This window comes from Hoplias malabaricus, chromosome 2 (genome assembly GCF_029633855.1).
Source record: "Hoplias malabaricus isolate fHopMal1 chromosome 2, fHopMal1.hap1, whole genome shotgun sequence".
Lineage (NCBI taxonomy): Eukaryota > Metazoa > Chordata > Actinopteri > Characiformes > Erythrinidae > Hoplias > Hoplias malabaricus.
In genome coordinates this window covers 30,734,169-30,752,527 of record NC_089801.1, presented here as the reverse complement: position 1 = coordinate 30,752,527, position 18,359 = coordinate 30,734,169, and the positions used below count along the sequence as shown (strand labels likewise).

Here is an 18,359-nt window from a genome sequence, read left to right as displayed (position 1 = left end):
AGATGTTGGTAATAATTAATGATGTCTTTAAAAAACAAAAAAACAAATAGAAACACAGATGACCACAGATGCTCGTAGGAATCTGTTTTCTCAGTGTCTCATCTCTGATTCCTTTCCATGTGCCTTGATTAATTCAATTAACTGAAAAGACTCAAGAAGCGCTATCAGTATAATTACGCTCCGTCGCCTAATTGTGGGACACATTAGGCATAATAAGTGTGGCAGGGGCTCATAATTGTATGAGCTTGGCCAGTTGCCGGGGGCTTTCAAAAACGGAGCAAATTGCCGCTTGGGGAGAATGGGCTCATTGATGGTTATCTCCACAGGAGCTGTGATACACTAGCTGACTCTGTTCCCAACCTTCTGATGCTAAGAGTGCTAAGAGCGTGATTATTGGCCCATTTGTAGAGTGTGCATATACCCTGATCAACCATAGCATGCGTGTTGCACTGGTATTAGTGGATCAGACACAGTACTGTTGCTGGAGTTTAAAAACCCCTCAATGTTGCTGCTGGATTGACAGTAGTCCATTAACAGCATCCTGTGTCCACTGATGAAGGGCTAGAGGATAGCCAACACAAACTTTGAAACAACAGATAATAGTTACTCTCTCTGACTTTACATCTACAAAGAGAACCCACAAGGTAGGTGTTTCTAAAATGGTAGACAGTGAGTGTTTATGAAACTCCAACAGCACTGCTTTGTCTGATCCACTCACACAAAATAACACAACAACACCACGCCAGTGTCACTGTAGCACTGAGAATGATTTTAAAACATACCTGCTCTGTGGTGGTCCTGAGGAGGGCATGACCATTAAATAACAGGGTGAAAGTTGTAAACAAATTACTACTAATTAAATGGACTACAATCTGTAACTGTAGAGCTACAAAGGGCTTCTGTATGGTCAGTGGAGGTGTAGAAACAAGGAGGATGTCATAATCTTATGACTGCCATATGAGATGTAGTTATACTCAAATATAAGATTAAATCTGATCTCAGTTTACCATTTAAAAGAAAAATATTCACAATTGACAGTAAAACTAAAGCTGTATTGTTGCTATAGTGTTTCATCTGATAGCAATGGTATACCTCGGGAGCATAATTTCTCTTCTTTTTTTAACCAGACATTGGATGTTATTTTTAGAAAATCATGGTTTAAAAAATGCTTTAAAATATATATTCATATGGACAAGGCCTGAGAGATGTATCTGTGACATTGTCACATTTCCAGCTCTGTTTCTACCTCTGCATATCTTCAACTCTTTTCAAAGTTCATAATTTAATATGCTGTAGTGTTGTAACTCTTAAAAAATGCATTGTTTTCACACATGCTGGTGCTTTAGTTTTTTTAGCTATTGTTGGCCAGTAGGGGCTGTTATTTTGCAAGGTCATTTTGATCAAGGAGAACGAGTACAGACCCAAACACCAAATCTAACACCAAAGGATTAACGTGTGGCTTTTCTAATGCTCTAATGGGTATATAGGGCTGCAGAAGGCTGATGAGAGGAAGAGGAAGAAGAAGATGAAGAGACTAAAGTATGTTTGCAAATCAATCAAAGAAGCTGCTGAGGTTCTGAGAACAATAGCCTGGCCTCTCCAGAGAGAGCAGCTCAGTTTTAATGGACTGAGGTTACTTGGATCATGCGCAGGAACAAATTACCTACAGATACCTTTAATTCCCAAAGCAATACTCGAAGAGCTGGTGTCCATTTGTAAAAGTTAAGCCATGACATTCTGGTGTTTCTAATAAAGTGACCAGTGAACGAAAGCAAAAAGTTACATGTAACTTACTTACAGACATTGCTACCTTCCCTGCTGTCTTATCTCTCTAATGGCACAAATCTTGGTGAAAATACATCAGAGCTAAAATAAAAAGGCCGTCTGATCTTTTCAGGACTTATAATTAGCTTCCATTTCTTGAAGCTGTCTGGCTGAGCTGGTGGGGATAGGAGTTGTGGAGCTGGAGCGATCTCAGTGTGAACTTCGCGAGTGTGAAGACCGTGAGTGAGGGTGTTTGTGTGTGTGGGTTACTTGTTATCAGATATTTCTGTCTGTTTATCAGCGGGGTGTGGACTTCATGAATAAACATGATGAAGCAGCCGGAGTCACGACATCTGTGCACGCGCGAATGTGAGACAGTGTGATTGTGTGTGTTTGTAAGAACCAGGTTTCACTCACATTGTGGGGACAACCATGTGTTTACATCCTTACATTGCAGGGATTGTCTTCCTTAAGCTGTACATCATTAAATTCTATGATGAAGACATTATAAGGTTATGACAAGATTAGGATTAGGGTTAGGGTAGGGTCAGGTTTAAAGTACGATCTAGGGTTAGGGTTAGGCAAACGTTATTAAGTTTTAAGGATGAAAGTTGGTGTGAGTCTCCACAATAATGTATGAAGGTACTTCAAGGTAATGTCCCCACAATGCATGGAAACAAACTGCATATGTGTGTATGCGTACTAGAAATATGTCACGTTGTGGGGACCAAACCTTTCTTCACACTTACATCGTGAAAGTCTATGTTATGTTCTCACAATACACAGATACAAGATTGTGTTTTTTTTGTGTGTGTGTGTGTGTGTGTGTGTGTGTGTGTCATCACCAGACTACGGTAATGTTCCCTGACAGATTTTTAAAACCTGTGCCCTGTCAGTGAGGGCGTGTTCATATCAGCTAATTTTAATCAAGCTGTAAGTAGCAAGGGATCAGAGCGGAGGAGTAGAAAGTGAACAGGTGATGAGAAGTGAAATGAGGGAGAGAATATGAAGCAGGATGTAAGGGAATATATTTTGTGGGGTGAAAAGCTGTGCAGCCCTTTAGAGGTCATCAAAAGATATAGACAAAACAGAAGAAAAGTCATCACTGAATGAGGGATTATTGGACTGTGAGTATAAGCAAGCCACCATATATACCACCATTTTCTAACACTGAACTTTGGAGTGTGGAACATTTACTATGCAAAGGCTTGTCTTTCTAAGAAGGCTGGTTGGTGTAATAAAGCCAAAGGACTTTGTTAGTCCCCTTTAGCTTTGTCCTGCAGTACTCAGGACCCCTACAGAGCACCACAGGCCAGGTATTATTCATTATTTGAGTGGCTGATCATCCTCACACTGCATGACACTGATGTGGTGGTGGTGATTAGTTAGAGTGTGTTGGTACTAGTGGATCAGACACAGCAGTGCACTGGAGTCTGTTTGTCTGCCCACATACACACACACACTAGCCCTCAAACACACACACACATTAATTGCATTCACCTGAAACTCTATTCACAGGTTAAGCGAAAAGGATGTACATCCATCTCTGACTCCGTTTGAGTTTCGACGAATGCTAAGCAACCTGACTGCACTGCGCATCAGCAACGAAGGTGGACAAAACTGTGAGTGAATGCTCTCTCTCTCTTACTCTGTGTGTTTGTGTGTGTGTGTGTGTGTGTGTGTGTGTGTGTGTGTGTGTGATTGTTTATTAATACTGTAGTAGGTAGATTCAGCCACATATTTATAGGGATTTCAGGAGCTGAATCGGAGGCTCCCATCCACTGGTGGAGCTGTTTCACAAATTCCACACAACTCTATTATTTACATGTAGAAGAGCTGCAGAAACAGTGCTGTAAATGGTTTTGGGGCCATTACACAGAAAAACCTGCTATTGCTAAGTTTATTTTTAATCTAACTGTTTAGCATTATAATTAGGTTTAGTGTTAGGGTTAAGGTTGGAGTGTTGGAATACAGAATTTCACGGTACTTATTACTAGAATCTATATTGTAAATATTTTAATGCTAATCTCTGTATGGTTTTCTCAAGCAAGCACACATTTGTTAGGCCTTCAGGAGTTGAACTGAAGACCCCTGTGTTAGCAAAAGTTGTAATGGCTTAAATTCTAATCCCCAAACAGCACTGGAGGTGGCTTATCACCTGAAAGCTGTGAAAAGGCAATAACAAGAAGAATTCTACAAAGAATGCCCTTCTTTTTTTCCTCTGCTTTTTTCCATTGTCTCTCTCACACGAAATGGATTATTAGCCCATTATTATTCATTTGTCAAATGTTCCGCTACAACCACAGCCGCTTTGTTCGGCGACACGCTCTCTGACAGCTCGACTTACCGATGCACGACAACTGCCAGAGAGAGATATGGGCTAGCTGGTGTGTGTGTGTGTGTGTGTGTGTGTGTGTGTGTGTGTGTGTGTGTGTGTGTGTGTGTGTGTGTGACTGAGACTGTGTAGCCAGGGGTTAAATTGGGATTTAGTGAGGTAGAGAAGCTCTATTTTTTCAGGGCTACCAACAATGTGAAAACAACAAGGTTTTATATCCTTATTGTACATTCCTCCTCCATATATTTACACTAGAATTATGAATGAAACTACGTATTACCACCTTTCAACACCATTCTCCCCAATTATTAGTCATTTTCAGTTCCACCTTTTCACAAAATTTCCCTCAGTTACACACAGTGCCAAGAGACTCGGGAATGTGGAGGTGATTTTTTTTTTGTTTGGTTTTTCAGGAGAATGCAAACTTCATAGATCTGTCACATCAGCTGATAGATGTCTTACCAATGGGAGAGGGGTCCATCTTACACAGATTAGGCATCTTTTAAAATTGAACAACTGCCTTTGCCACTCAGGAGCCCCCCAACTCTGAGGAGTTTAGCAAAATGACGTTAGCCTAGAACTGTTTTGTCTAATGTACACATGTATGTATATTCATTAAATATATATATATATATATATATATATATATATATATATATATATATATATATATATATATATATATATATATATATATATATATTATTTCAATATTTCTTGAACTACTATTATTTAAATTGTACTCATTAAAAAAAAAAAAAACTCAGGTGACTGGTCAATTGCTTGTAAAATTATTTCCACTATTACTATTATTTATTATAATTTCTACTAATTTCTACTCAGTTAAAAATAAAACCTTTTTGATTTAAACTCAAATAAAGAGCAGTTGTAAATTGTAGGTAAACAAATTAAGAAACAGTGGAGATGAATAAAAAAAGTTAGAACCATTTATAAATAATGGCAAAAAAAAAAGGCAAATATTTAAAGGGGCAAATTCTACTATTCCTTTCCAGAAGTGAACACTTGGGTCTTACTGAAATGCCTCTGATGCGTTTGTTCAAATATCAAAAGGATCCAACACCACTGCATTCTCCCCCTGTCTAAACAGCCCTGTTCAGAAGGACCGGTTTCACCATCTGTTCCTTTTAATGAGAATGAGCCACAGTAAATCAGCCCGAGTGCCCAGGAGTGAGAAGCAAGGAAGAAGCAGAAGCTTTGGTTTTAACAGTTTTCGCTTGATTGTTTATTTCTCCGATCTCGTTTTCTCCATATTTAATCTGTAATCTTGTCTTTACGCTTTCATATAGACACAGGCCCTGTGCTGAGATTGGATAGACTCAGAGGAAGAGGCGAGACAATTTTAAAGTCTGCGCTTAACGTCAGAAGCAGACCAAAATCCAAACATCTTGGTTTTTTTTTTTTACAAATCCAAAGTCCACGAAAAGTTGACAGTGTGGTCTTGTTTCACACTTTGTGGGTTAGTGGGCTCCAGGTCCCCAAATGAATGTGCACTGAACAAGTGATTTTCTCATAATATGTCTACTTTAAAAAAGTGCACACCAAATTCAAGTTTCTCTCAAAATATGTCCCGTCTCTAGCCCCATTCTATAAACCTATACAGTGCACAGCAAACTGAATTTCACTAAGACTGTATTACATTTACTGCAAATTATAGCTCAAATAAACAAAACGCATTTTCAGGCCCAGTGTATCCCCTGTGTGTAGCTGTGGCTAAAAATGACTGTGGACATGTGTGTGTAGGCACAATGGAAGATGAGCTCAGGAAAGTTTGATGGCTCCAGCGTGGATACAGAGTGAGTGTGTGGGTGTTGTTCCTTTATCATTAGTCAGAGGAGCTTGAGGCACCTGAATGAGAGAGCAAGAGAGAGACCCCTTCACCTCCATCGTGTTCCTCCAGCACTCAATTCAGCCTGTATTGATTAATTCATCTCTTCTTCATTTATTTATACACTTATCAAAGATTCACTTGTTCACTGAGCCAGAGAGAGAGAGAGAGAGAGAGAGAGAGAAGCTAGCTCAGCTACTGTCCATGGTGAAGAAGACCACCATGTCACAAATGATTTCCCCACCTGAAGGGAATACAACATGACGAGCTAAAACTAAATCTGTGATTTGAGCAGGTTCTTGCTACTAAGAGTGTTGTGGATTTGGATCAAGAACCATCTTCATTGTTTTACTCTGTTCAGTTCTACTCTATCGTGGAGCAGATGTGATAATTACTCTATTGTATCCCATAGATATAATAAGATATATATAAAACAAGGAAGATCGGGTTATGCGCAGTACCATGTGGTTCAAAGAATTTGAGGAATATGAAGAATACCAATGTAGTTATGGGCAGCGTTTTCTGCTTTGGTTTCAAACCCACCCCTATCGTCTTTGTCTTTCAACTGCTTGTATGAGTAGTCACTACAGAGGGTCAGTTCAAATGTGCATATGGAAAGGAGATGTTCATATAACAAGTGAATCCAGTTTGCATTCTCAAAACTGTCTGAATGTGTTTACAAAGCTCCAGTATCTGTGAATGTATAAAAGAACCTGAGATGGGATAATGGTCTATTCCTGCTCCAAAAGTGGGTAATTTTGACTTTTGTGGTTGTTTCAAATTACTTAAGGTGAAATGTTTCCAAATTCCTGAGACATCTAACCAAATTGCTACAAATCTTAACAAATGAGTTCCTGTGGTAATTCAAGCAACTAATAAAACCACTTTAGCCACTTATAAACAAAGGTTGTTGTTTGTTTTCCCCCCTCAAACAGACCATTCCACCTTTAAAGAAATGTCCCCTTTAACATGGCATAGGTTTTTGTATGCTGGATGCTCTTCCTAAAATAACCCCCCTCCATTTAGTCCTCCCATTGGGACAAGCACTGCAAGCACATGTACCCCAGTGGCCAGGATGCTCACACACAGTTTCAAAGAGCCAGCTGACCTGGCAATGTGTGTGTTTGGACTGTGTGATGAAGCCATATGGAGAGCAGTGAATTTAAACATATCCAATTGTTTCAAGGACACTGGGTTTCAATGGGTTCTACATTTCTGTATCTTACAAGAAATTCATAAACATTGAAGCTCTTTAATAATGTGTTCCTTAAGGGTCTTGATCACTTGTGGACATAATTGGCACTTGAAGAACACTATACTCCATTTAAGAATTTAACAATTTTGACAAACCTGCTCTGTAATTCTTTGTTCTCAGAGGTTCTTGGACACTTGTAGGCTCCTACAGGTATTTAAAGAACTCTTCTTTGAAGGTTCTTGCAAAGATCTAACATCCTCATAACGTCCTTTGAAATGTGAGCTTTCTAAGAACCACCGAAAACCTTGAACAGCTGTATTGTTGTGACCAGAGGGTTCTTGGACACTTAAAGGCATCTAACTTGAAGAACTTTCTTCTTCACTGACATTTCTTACAGAAACCTAACATTCTTAAAACATTATTGATACATAATTATCTTCAAGGAACTAACAAATCCTGAACATCTGTTGAGATAGCCCTGAAAAAAATCCTTCATTGAAGGGTCTTGCAGAAACCCAATGTTCTGATTGAAATGTAACTTTTTTTATGGTACTTTCAAAATCTTGATAATCTGTAATTCTGTGTTCTTGGTCATTTGTGGACATCTAAAAACTACTTCATCAGATGTTCTTGCAGAAACTGAGTGTCCTTGAAAAAAAATAAATGGAAACATGAATATTTCTTCAAGAGTACCCCAAGAGTTTTAGAACATCTCTAATTCTGTGTTGTCAAAGGTTCTTGGACACTTGAAGAAAGTCTCTCTTCATTGAAGGTTTTTGCAGAGATCTAATGTCCATAGAACATTTTTTTTAAATGTGACTCATGTTTTAAAGATCCACAGAAAAAATCTTGGACATCTAAAATAAGGTTTCCATAGGTTCTTGGGTACTTGTAGGCTCTTACAGGTACTTGAGAAAATATCTTCTTCATTTTAAGTTCTTGTAAAAACAGTGTGTCCTTGAAACCTTCTGATACACGTATTAAAAAAACAAAAAAACATGATTTCACTAAAAACCAACAAAGATTCCAGCATAACCTTCATTTTTAGAGTGTAGGGCTGAGATTGAGCCTAGTTTCTGGCCCCTGAAGAAAAGAACAGACCTCCAGTTTTTGAGTATTGGAGACAGTGACCCAGCCTTTCCTCAAGGCAGCATTTTTGAAATGGACATGTGCTAAAATTAACCAATTATGGATTCTCCCTATCGCTCCCACTTCCCTCAGGGGTGGATATGTGATAGAAGATAAAAGTTCATGCTTATCCATGTGGTGTTTGAAAAAAGCTGTATATTAAGATTGCTATCCCAGCTAGCTCCCCATGCTAGCTTGCATGCCATTATCTTATCTTGCTGCCTTGGGCTCTTTCAATTACCTATCTTGTATGTGCTTGCCTTTCTTCATGGGAACGATCAATACAGCAGTGACTGAGTTGGGCCAAAGTCAATTAAACTCAAAATGTCTATCGCTAAACTTGAAAAAGCAAAACTATTTAACCTTTACACAGATGGATGGACGTTTATGCTAAAAAGAATAGCCACATTGGCCTCCCTTCAGTCCTCTTAAAAGAGTTTCATTAATCTTTGTAGTTTGCTTGAGAACTTGTTTACAATGTAATTATGTGTTTTTTATTACCACACTGGAGACCCCAACATGCACTGCACATTTTTTTCTCTGCTCTGAATGCTATTTTCAAACATTTAGGCCTTCTGTTCAGCCCCTGAATTTCTAACAGACATGAACTTGCTTGGCTGTATCTATTACTGTAAAGGACATTGTTATCTTATGACAGTGGTGGTGGTCCATCTGGTCTTGCAGGTCATTAGTAGTCCCCTATTCTTTGTATCTATTGGCAGTTTTTGAAAACTTCAGCACATGTAGCATCTACTAAATAGTTGTCTTTGTATTTTTATGTTCTTCTTTTTCCTCTATCTCTGCTCACAGACACTTCACAGCTGTCAGGGGTGAGCCTGACTTCTGCTGTCCCGACTGTCTACCACTCTGAAGCCCACCAGGGAGCACTTGCCCCATGGGTTGAGATGTGTGTGTGCCCCTCTGGGTTTGCGGGACAGTTTTGTGAGCTGTGTGCAGTGGGTTTTACCAGAGAGACCCCTAATGCTGGACCATTCTCCCCCTGTGTGCCCTGCAACTGTAACAAACATGGCACCTGCCACCCAGAGACAGGTGAGTAACTGTACTACATCAGTCTGTATTACACTGCTGTTAATCAAAAAGAAAATGACTGGTTATTAACATCATCATATACAGATCTCAAATACAGTTTATCAGATCTGAATTGCAGCTGGCTTGGAGAAGGGTGGGTCTGGGACGCCAGACTATTGTGATTGTTGGTGATGTACCATGTAAAGTTCACATGGAAATGGTGGCACTGAGCATGAATTAACGGTGCCAGTGGGGCTAGGTACAGTCTTAATCACCAGGGAGGCCAGTGTGGATACATGATTGTTGATGGTAAAGGGTAATGTAGGACTGTAAAGCTGGCTTGAAGGGGGTGGGTCTGGGACGCTAGACTTCACTGTTGAGCCTTCTGGAGGTGCTGTGGGCTTAATTTGGCAAAACACCAACAAGAGGAGGTGCCTACCTGATGAGCCCTGTGAAGAACTAATGTTACAGAGGCTGGTTTGGATACTAATGGGCTGGGTCAATGAGTAACCATAGTTGTTAAGGATAGCTGGTTGCTGATCAGATCATAAACAACCACAGCAACCTTAGTGTAGAGGTTTAGGATTCAACAGGAATATTGGTGGCTGCAGGTAGGAAGAGAGTGAGGTGGGCCCTATGTGAAGCTCTAATGGACTGGCATAGGATATTTTACAGCTTTCCTTGTGTATGATTATAATTACAAACAACCGACTATTTAATCTGTTTCAAACCACCAATTACAGTTAATCAAATACAATCCAACAATGACAGTTTATCAATTACAATCTACCAGTTACAGTCAGTCGGTTACAGTCCACTCACTATAGTCCACCAGTTACAACACACCAACTACACTTAAAAAGTTATTTAAAATCCACCAGTTACTATTCTCCAATTACAACCAACAAAAAACAATTAGTCAATTACAATCCATCTGTTACACATAATCAATTACAATTCACCTCATTAAAAAAAACAAATCACAAATAAAATTCAGAGTACAATTCACCAGTTAAAATTAGCAAATTGCTATTATATTCCAGCAACTACATATAGTCTGTTACAATCCACTAATTACATCAGTCCACCACCTACAATAAATCAATGGCACTCCAACACATTTAAAACTTATAAATATCCAACAATTACAAATAACTGATTCCAAACCACAAGCTACAATTTATTAATTACTATCCACCAAATACATTCCTCAAAAAATGAAATAAATAAAAACTTCAGTTCATCTGTTTGTATCAGTCAATCTCTGGTGTTTCAGCAGTCAGTGCAGCGTTAGTGCTGTGATGTTCCTGTTGGGGGAAATAGGACATGCTCGTTGGTTTTCATTATCGAGGCGGTCCCTATCTCCATGAATCCCCACTGAGTTTTAAAGCCTGCTGCGCTTTCTTTCAGACTGTTAGCTGCATTTGCGTGTGTGAGTGGGTGTGTGTGTGTCCGCCAATCTGCCAAAATATGGACTGGACTGTATGCTGTCGATTCTCTTCCACTGTCATGGACCTATTTTTTTTCCTCCACACGCCTACTCCAAACTCTCAAGTGTCTGTCTGTCCCTCATCATTTCCCTCTACTTTTGCCACTTAGTGTGACTCTCCACTATTCCATCCCCAATCTTCCCTCATTGTACCACCTTTCCCCTTCTTATTCCTCTCTCTCTCTCTCTCTCTCCCTCTCTCTCTCTCTCTCTCTCTCTCTCTCTCTCTCTCTCTCTGTGTGTCCTCTTATTTTCTCTGACCTACTTTAAGGCTCACTGAAAAGCCAAAGTTCACCCTCACCTCTTTCTTTCTCATTAGCCCTCTTAGACAGCCCCTAGCTAATTATTGTTAACTTGTGTGTGGTGGGGTGGTTATGTGTGCCAGTGTATAAACATGTGTTACTTGTATCCACAAACCTCGATTGGCCATTTTATCCAAGACATGAAGGCTTACAGTGACTGACCAGACAGTAGCCCATCTGTTGCTATGTAATTTATCAGTGTATTGGATATAATCAGGGCAGCAGGTAGTGTAGCTGCCACCCAGCTGTGTCCTGAGGTTATGGGTTCAGTCCATGGCTCAGGTCACTGTCTGTAAGGAGTATATTAACATTTAATATTAATTATAATAAAATATATATATACATAAATGTATTAATAATAAAAGCTTAAGGTTTTTGCACATTGCTGTACATGCTCACTCACATTCATTCCCGCTAACATTTAGGATCTGCTCCACCAGGGGTCCTTTTCAGTGTTTCGCATCAAAGTCACTGTGTCCTTGTTAAAAACGTGTCTGATTTACCTCTCTCTCTCTCTCTCTCTCTCTCTCTCTCTCTCTCTCTCTCTCTTTCTCCCCTTTTCATGTGCACACACTGCGAAGAGTAATTTTCAGTCTCTCTTAATGTGCTGCAAATTAAACCTTCATCGTTCTCCTTATGAGCGTAATATGTGATTAGTTCGGTACAAGACTTTCACGTTACAAATTAATGTCAGACACAAGTCGATGTGCTTTAAGAGCGGGGAAAAAAAATATGCCGGGACCTAGAGGGAAGCACTAATTTATTAAGCTGCTCAAAGCAGAAAAGGAAAGAGGGGGAAGGAAGGTCAAGGGAGGGGTGAAAGTAAAGTAAAAAGGGAATCAAAGATGGACGAGCACGTGGACAGAAAAACATGAAAGGAAGCCAGCTTTAAAAAAAAAAGAAGAAAAAAAAGAAAAAAAAGAAAAAAATTGCCATCCCAAGAGAACAGGAGGAGGAGCTGGAGCATTTATTTATTCATGAGCCTGTTTAACTTCAAAGCGCGATTGAAAGCCAGTCGCAATTGGCGCCGTTCAGGGCCATTTAACCGCTTAAACCTTCCTCAGGTTAGTAAATAAAATTAGGCCGGAAATGAGTCCCTGCTGGAAATGCATTGCTGTGCCAGTAGCATACATGCAACATGATGTGTGTTTGGCGTAGCTGGTTTAGTTAGAGTGATAACTGTGGTTGGTTGATTAAGCACACCACCCTACACCAATCAGAGTCCTTGGCAGGGGCGGAGCCATGGGTGAGCTTCGGTGGGCCTGGTCCCACACAAATTGGACTAAGGCCCGTTTAGTCAGCCATAGCTAATTCCCCACCTCCATGTGAACCAGCATCGACGTCATGAGCCATGACCGATGGAGGGATGAAAGGCACAAGTGTCAGCCAAAACTGAAGCCCACAAAAGCCTCAGCCACATGCGGCATCACGGCTTTACGGCCCCCTTCAGAAGGTTTGCAGCTGTGCCTTATTCATGGAAGGAAAAAAATTGTGCTGACCTGTTTGTGCCAAAGCACACACAAAGGTCAGTTTCTGGCTGTGCCACAGGCCTTTGGGCAATAACCTACCTCTACATTCGCCTACATCTGTAGCATTACTTACGCTGAACTGGATCATCTGGTAAATGCCATACATTTAATGTCATTTTGAAAGCATCCTTATAATGTAGTCTGTGTGGGCTTTGGATGGAGGCCTTTCTCAATAATGACATAATCTTCTGATCATGGTTATTATTTACTTATCGACCAAAATGGTGGTGTTTTATGGTTTATTTGAGTTTCAGCCCCACAAGCTCTCCAAAAATGAACTTCAATGCAACTAACTTCTAAAGCCATGGTCACGAGACATTATTCAGTGATATTTCACAAGCAAAAGGAAAAAAATGAAACTTGCCGGAATGAGCAATTTCTTGCTGTAGACCCAGAGCAAGCCTTAACAGGATGAAGTGAATACGAATGAAAAATGATCTGTCATGGTTTAATTCAGCCTTAGTTTCCTCTTTAATGCATCTGAGTCTTCTCATGAGGTCATGCCAATTATACAAATCAAAATGGCAGGAACATTTTTGCTTGATATTCAAATTAAGCCCTAATTGACTATTAATAGGTTATTGGGCGTGTCAGTGAGCAGGGGCTGTGTTTGTTTGGAGGAAAAGAACAGTTCAGTGGAGGCTGTCTTTGCTGGTGCTTCATAATTGTGATTTATTAAAAGTTCTCCCGCTCGTGCCGCTGCCGTTTGCTCGGCGGCGAAACACGACATATTGGAAAATGTTAATATTTGCAGCAAGGAAAACAAAAGAGGTCTCGGTTTCAGCGTAGCATCACTGCCGGAGGGTTGATGATGTTGAGCATATGTCCCTCAGATGAATGTACAAGCTGTGTGTGTATCAGAGAGAGAGAGAGAGAGAGAGACAGAGAAAGTGTGTGAGAGAGGGTATAAAAATTTACAATAGCTCAATGCAAATGATATGCAGTATTTCAAAGCCCCCAATTGTTATTGTGCCTACAGCTTCCATTCCATTCAGAAATCAGTCTTAAGTTTCAGTTACGTTAGATATTTTCAGACTTTTTTATGAAATACTTGGAGCCAAGGTAGGCTTGGAAGATTGATGATACAGACAATCCATTCTAGGACAGTTAGCTAACAATCTAGCTAAAAAGTATATGCGCTCTCATCCACTTTCAAGACTGACTTTGGACCATGGTATTAGGTGAACAAACAAGGTTTATAGCATTTTTGTTTAACGTAATCGTTATTCAAAAGACTTTTCCCTGCTCTTTGTCATTTAATGGCAACTGTTGTGTAGTATTAAAATGCCAGTTGTTATTTTATTCAACTACTTTACTTTAGGTTCTTTTTTGTTGAATAACCTGACAAAAGAACAGGAGAATGTTTTTATTAATTTGTGCATTCATTATGTGTAATCGCTTATCCAGGTCAGGGTCGCGGTGGGTCTGGAGACTACCCGTAATCATTGGGCGCAAGGCAGGAACACACCCTGGAGGGGCACAAGCACTTTGCAGGGCCACACACACACACATTCACTCACACATATGGACAAATTTGAGTCGCCAATCCACCTACCAACGTGTGTTTTTGGAGCATGGGTGGAAACCGGAGCACCCGGAGGACACGGGGAGAACACACCAAACTCCTAACAGACAGTCAGTGGACAGAACCACTGTGGATTAGTTCAGATCTGAATCGTGAGTGGAGCTTAATATAGCTCTATGGGACAAAGTTAGTTACTGTCTCAGAAGGGGCAGTTTGAGTGGTCTGCCAAGTGTCTGTTTTTGGAAACCCCTGATGACAGTTTATATGTAATAATCAATGGCTATACTGCAATTTGTATAGGGAATGTATGTATGATCCCATGTCCTGATGCTGTACAAAAACAGTTCTGTGTGTGTGTGTGTGTGTGTGTGTTTGTTGTGCCTCCCTTGGCGTGCATTTTCCCAGACAGTGTTAATTTAAGACTTCCCATCCATTAAATTGGACTGAGGGTAGAGAGAAGAGAGCAGAAGGGTGACTGAGAGGGCAAATGATTGGCAAGGAAAGTGAAGGAGTAGCTGCAGAGAGCAGCCCGGGGTCCCGTGTGTTCGTATGGACGAATGCATTAAGAGAGAGCAGCCAGTATAGGAGCACACATTAGTCTTCTAAACAAATAGGCAGCATCCACTGCTGTTTTTTCCTTTTTCCTCATACTCTTTCTCGATTCCGTTTTCCTCTGCCTCTCGTCTCCACAAGCGCACGCATTCATTTGATTAGGATCAGTGAACGTGAATGAAGCAATTAATTACAAAACAACAAAAAAAAAGAAGCCACACTCCAAGCATAAACGCGTCGTCTCTAAACAATCGTCTGTCTTTTCTCTTTTTCGCTGCTGTGGATCTCTTTTGCTGTGCAAAACCTTTCTTATAAATAACTGCAAATGGGTTTGCGTCAGTGTGTGTAATTCCCAGGAAGCCTTTACACTTTACATTCACGACTGCAAAACCAACAGCAGTTGTTCTGACGAGTTGCGCTGCCTTGTCGAAATGTGCTACCATGGTGTACATTTATAGGTACAGCTGCCTCAATTAAACAGCAATAGGATATTTTCACAGCCTAAAAGTATCATATCAGAAAATGTTCCCAAAACAGATATCAGTAGAAAAATGTGTATAGCCTAAATCCCCATATGAGGGCAAAGATAAGGCAATTACATGATAAGAAATTGTTGTAATATCTTTTTTAATTGGATTCACCATGTACAGTTTTAGAGCACTCAAGCAAATAATAACAGTAGACTAAACTTGTATACTGCACACAGGGAAAATAGAATTATCATGAAAAAATAGACCTTGGAAACATTAACAACTGTGGGTCTCAGCATGTACAGAGCAGCTAAGTAGCACATATCGATGTGTGGCGCAACTCGACTGATTTTGACAGGTGTTATTATTAAGTGCGGTCAAGTTGGTTCTGACTCCTGCCAATCATATGGATAGAGTTTCATCATAGCCCCCTATGTTTGCACTCTTCAGGATTCTTAGTGGCTCATTCATTATTTCATTGACTAAATCCATCCCTCCTCTTCCTCTTTTAACTTCAGCTCCTCCAAGTTCTGCTCGTAATGTGCTCCAAACAGACAGGGATCAAGGTGAACATGTACATATATTAAGTAAAGAGCTTTCCCAGGATTCGTAAATTGTATGATTAAGACCTGGCAACCATGTTTGGAAAAGCAACCTTCCCTAAACCTAACCATAAAGCAAAATATAATGTAATGAAACAGTACCCCCAGTGGATGGAGGGGGTGGGGGTGGCCTAAGAACTACAAATTATTATCAAGCAAGGTGTCCTTGAGGTATGGTCTTCTAGTGATATTTATGTTTTCGACATGGTCCAAAATACTCAAGCTTCTGTTTGCTTTTCTGGACCTCTCTAGTGAAATCTGAGCTGACAAATCTCATTTTTGTTTGGAGAGATACAGTGTAACATTGTTCATCACTTCCATATCTTCTCCATCTGTGGTAAAGGTGGTGTTCTGTCTTGTCAATATGACTATTTTCTTCTCCTTTTCACTGATTACAACTTGTATAATGGATTGAAAATCTGCTCAGGAAAAAATATATAATGATATATATAATTTACATTTGTACAGAAAATTTTACTTCCACCGTTTTCTGACAAACGCTGACACACAGGATTATGGGGAATGTAATGCAGTGAAGGATACGTCTACACTGCCTTCAAAAATCAGTAAATGGCATTCTAGTCCCATTCATTTGCAACATTCCAGACACAGTCAAAATGTCTCTTAAAAAATGATAGAAGTCAAACCTTTGTGATCTTTTTGCTGGCTTTGGTCATGGTCCTGATTATAGGGAAATATATAGATTTTGGAGAGCTACTGTTTTTTTCGTTCAGAAGCTGCACTGTTTTAACTTTTAAGGTGGAATGGCATGAATGAGAATGAAATGGGATTGTAGCATGTACATGACTGAAGTTTAACTGGTCTGTAAATTTTTATTCAATGTTTGAATTACCACAGAATCTCATTTGTAACTTTAGTGTTGTAGCACTTTCTGTTTCTGTTTACTTTCATACAGTTTGCGGTCTCCTTAATTTAGAGTCGGTTCCACCTTAAGTAAGTAGTTTTCAATGTTGGAGGTCTCTTCGCCATCCAAACCCCTCCAGGTGATATTTCTTGGCCATGGCTTAAATATTTAAAAGACATTTTCCCTCTACATATAGAAATGTCAGATTGCTCCATTGTGTGTGTTTTCAAATCAAGTACTCCTTTAAATATTAGAGGAATTTTCCTGATTTCAGGAAATGGGCAAATGTAAATGCTCTGCATCTTGATTGGTAGATGATCCAAAATCATGGCGATTGGATGTTAAAGCCAAGTGTAAACAACGTCTGCCTGGCTCAGCACATTCATTTAAATTCTGTGTGAAGGGCACAGTCATATCCAATGGAAGTGCTTTCCTTTTCATCCCATTCCTCCTGTTTCTGCTGACGGGCTTTTTTTAGACCTGGGGGTCTTAACAAAAGCAGGTAAAGAGAGATGAAAGGAAGAGGAGAGGAACGAAAGGAACTGTAATAAGATAACTGCGGCCATCTGCCTCCTGAGACATAAAACGACTGGGGAATATTGCTAAGTTTAGATCTAAGGCCATTGTCAAAGTAGACACACATCTACAGTTTGTATTACTACCCAACAGGCCCTTGTGGACATCTGCTCATTACATGCCTTCTAAAGACTTTAAACTAGATGTTGAAACATTACTGTGAGAATTTGATGGTATTAGGCAGATAAGAATTTCTGTTGTTGGATGATTGGTTTTGAGGTTATCAAACACCACTCCAGTTCATAGAAGGTATTAGATGGAGCATCATTATTCCAAGGAACACAGTTCCACATTTCCCGAGCCCAGTGCATGGGATCTAGATACATTTCTAGCCCATTCATTTGTACACTTACACTCAGGTGTTGGTGACCTGTCAGCTTCATTATATATTCATATCCATCAAATAATTTGGTCACAGTTAGTCTTTTAGTTGTGTTATAATCAACTGCTTATTAATGATTTATAAAGCATTTTTTACCTTATTATTAAAGGCATATTCATATTTGAAACCATTCATAAGCCCTTTATAAGTGAAAATGATTTAATTTCTTGCAGTAATGCAGTACTTTGCAGGGCCTACAACGTTTATGCCCGAAGCCACTAATAACCTGCATAAACAGTAACGATAATGCTAATTAATATTCTAATAGCCGCTCCCGCATTTCATGGGTGGGTGTGTTCCAGCTGAAGTCGCTCAGCTAGCCATCTTCATCCTCATTAAAGAGAATATTTATTCTAATGAGCCCTCTAATCTGGGGCCTGTTCTAATGAGCATTCTAATGAGTTCCTCCCTACTCAGCGACAGGTAGCAGGGTGGAAAATGCCCTTTTGGCAAAAGAAAAAGGAAACAAAAGGACAGCAAGCCCTCGTTCACTCTTTTGCCATCTCTCTTTCTTCTTCTTCTTTCTCAATAAAGAATGGAATGAAGAAAAGAAAGAAGAGCTTTTCGGCAGCGATGGCATTTAGCCATGCAAAAAAAAGGAATTGAATAATTCAGAGAGATGTACAAATGTCAAGGAAGAAAGTGAGTGAAAGAGAATAAACCTTCGTCCGAACAGAGTCGAGAACAGAAAAAATATAAAGTTTGGTGCCTAGACAGGATGTCTGTAGGGCCCCTGACACTGATATGATAATCATACAGTGAGTCTATGT

General features: G+C 39.8%; 1 protein-coding gene across 1 annotated transcript in view; it reads left to right on the top strand.

Moving 5' to 3' along the window:
- lamc3 (laminin, gamma 3) overlaps positions 1-18,359 on the top strand; it is a 128,732-nt gene that overhangs the window by 75,057 nt on the left and 35,316 nt on the right. The window contains exons 11-12 of the mRNA XM_066659020.1: positions 3,283-3,386; positions 9,079-9,318. Coding sequence (XP_066515117.1) covers positions 3,283-3,386; positions 9,079-9,318 — 344 coding nt within the window. The remainder of the gene's footprint in view (positions 1-3,282; positions 3,387-9,078; positions 9,319-18,359) is intronic.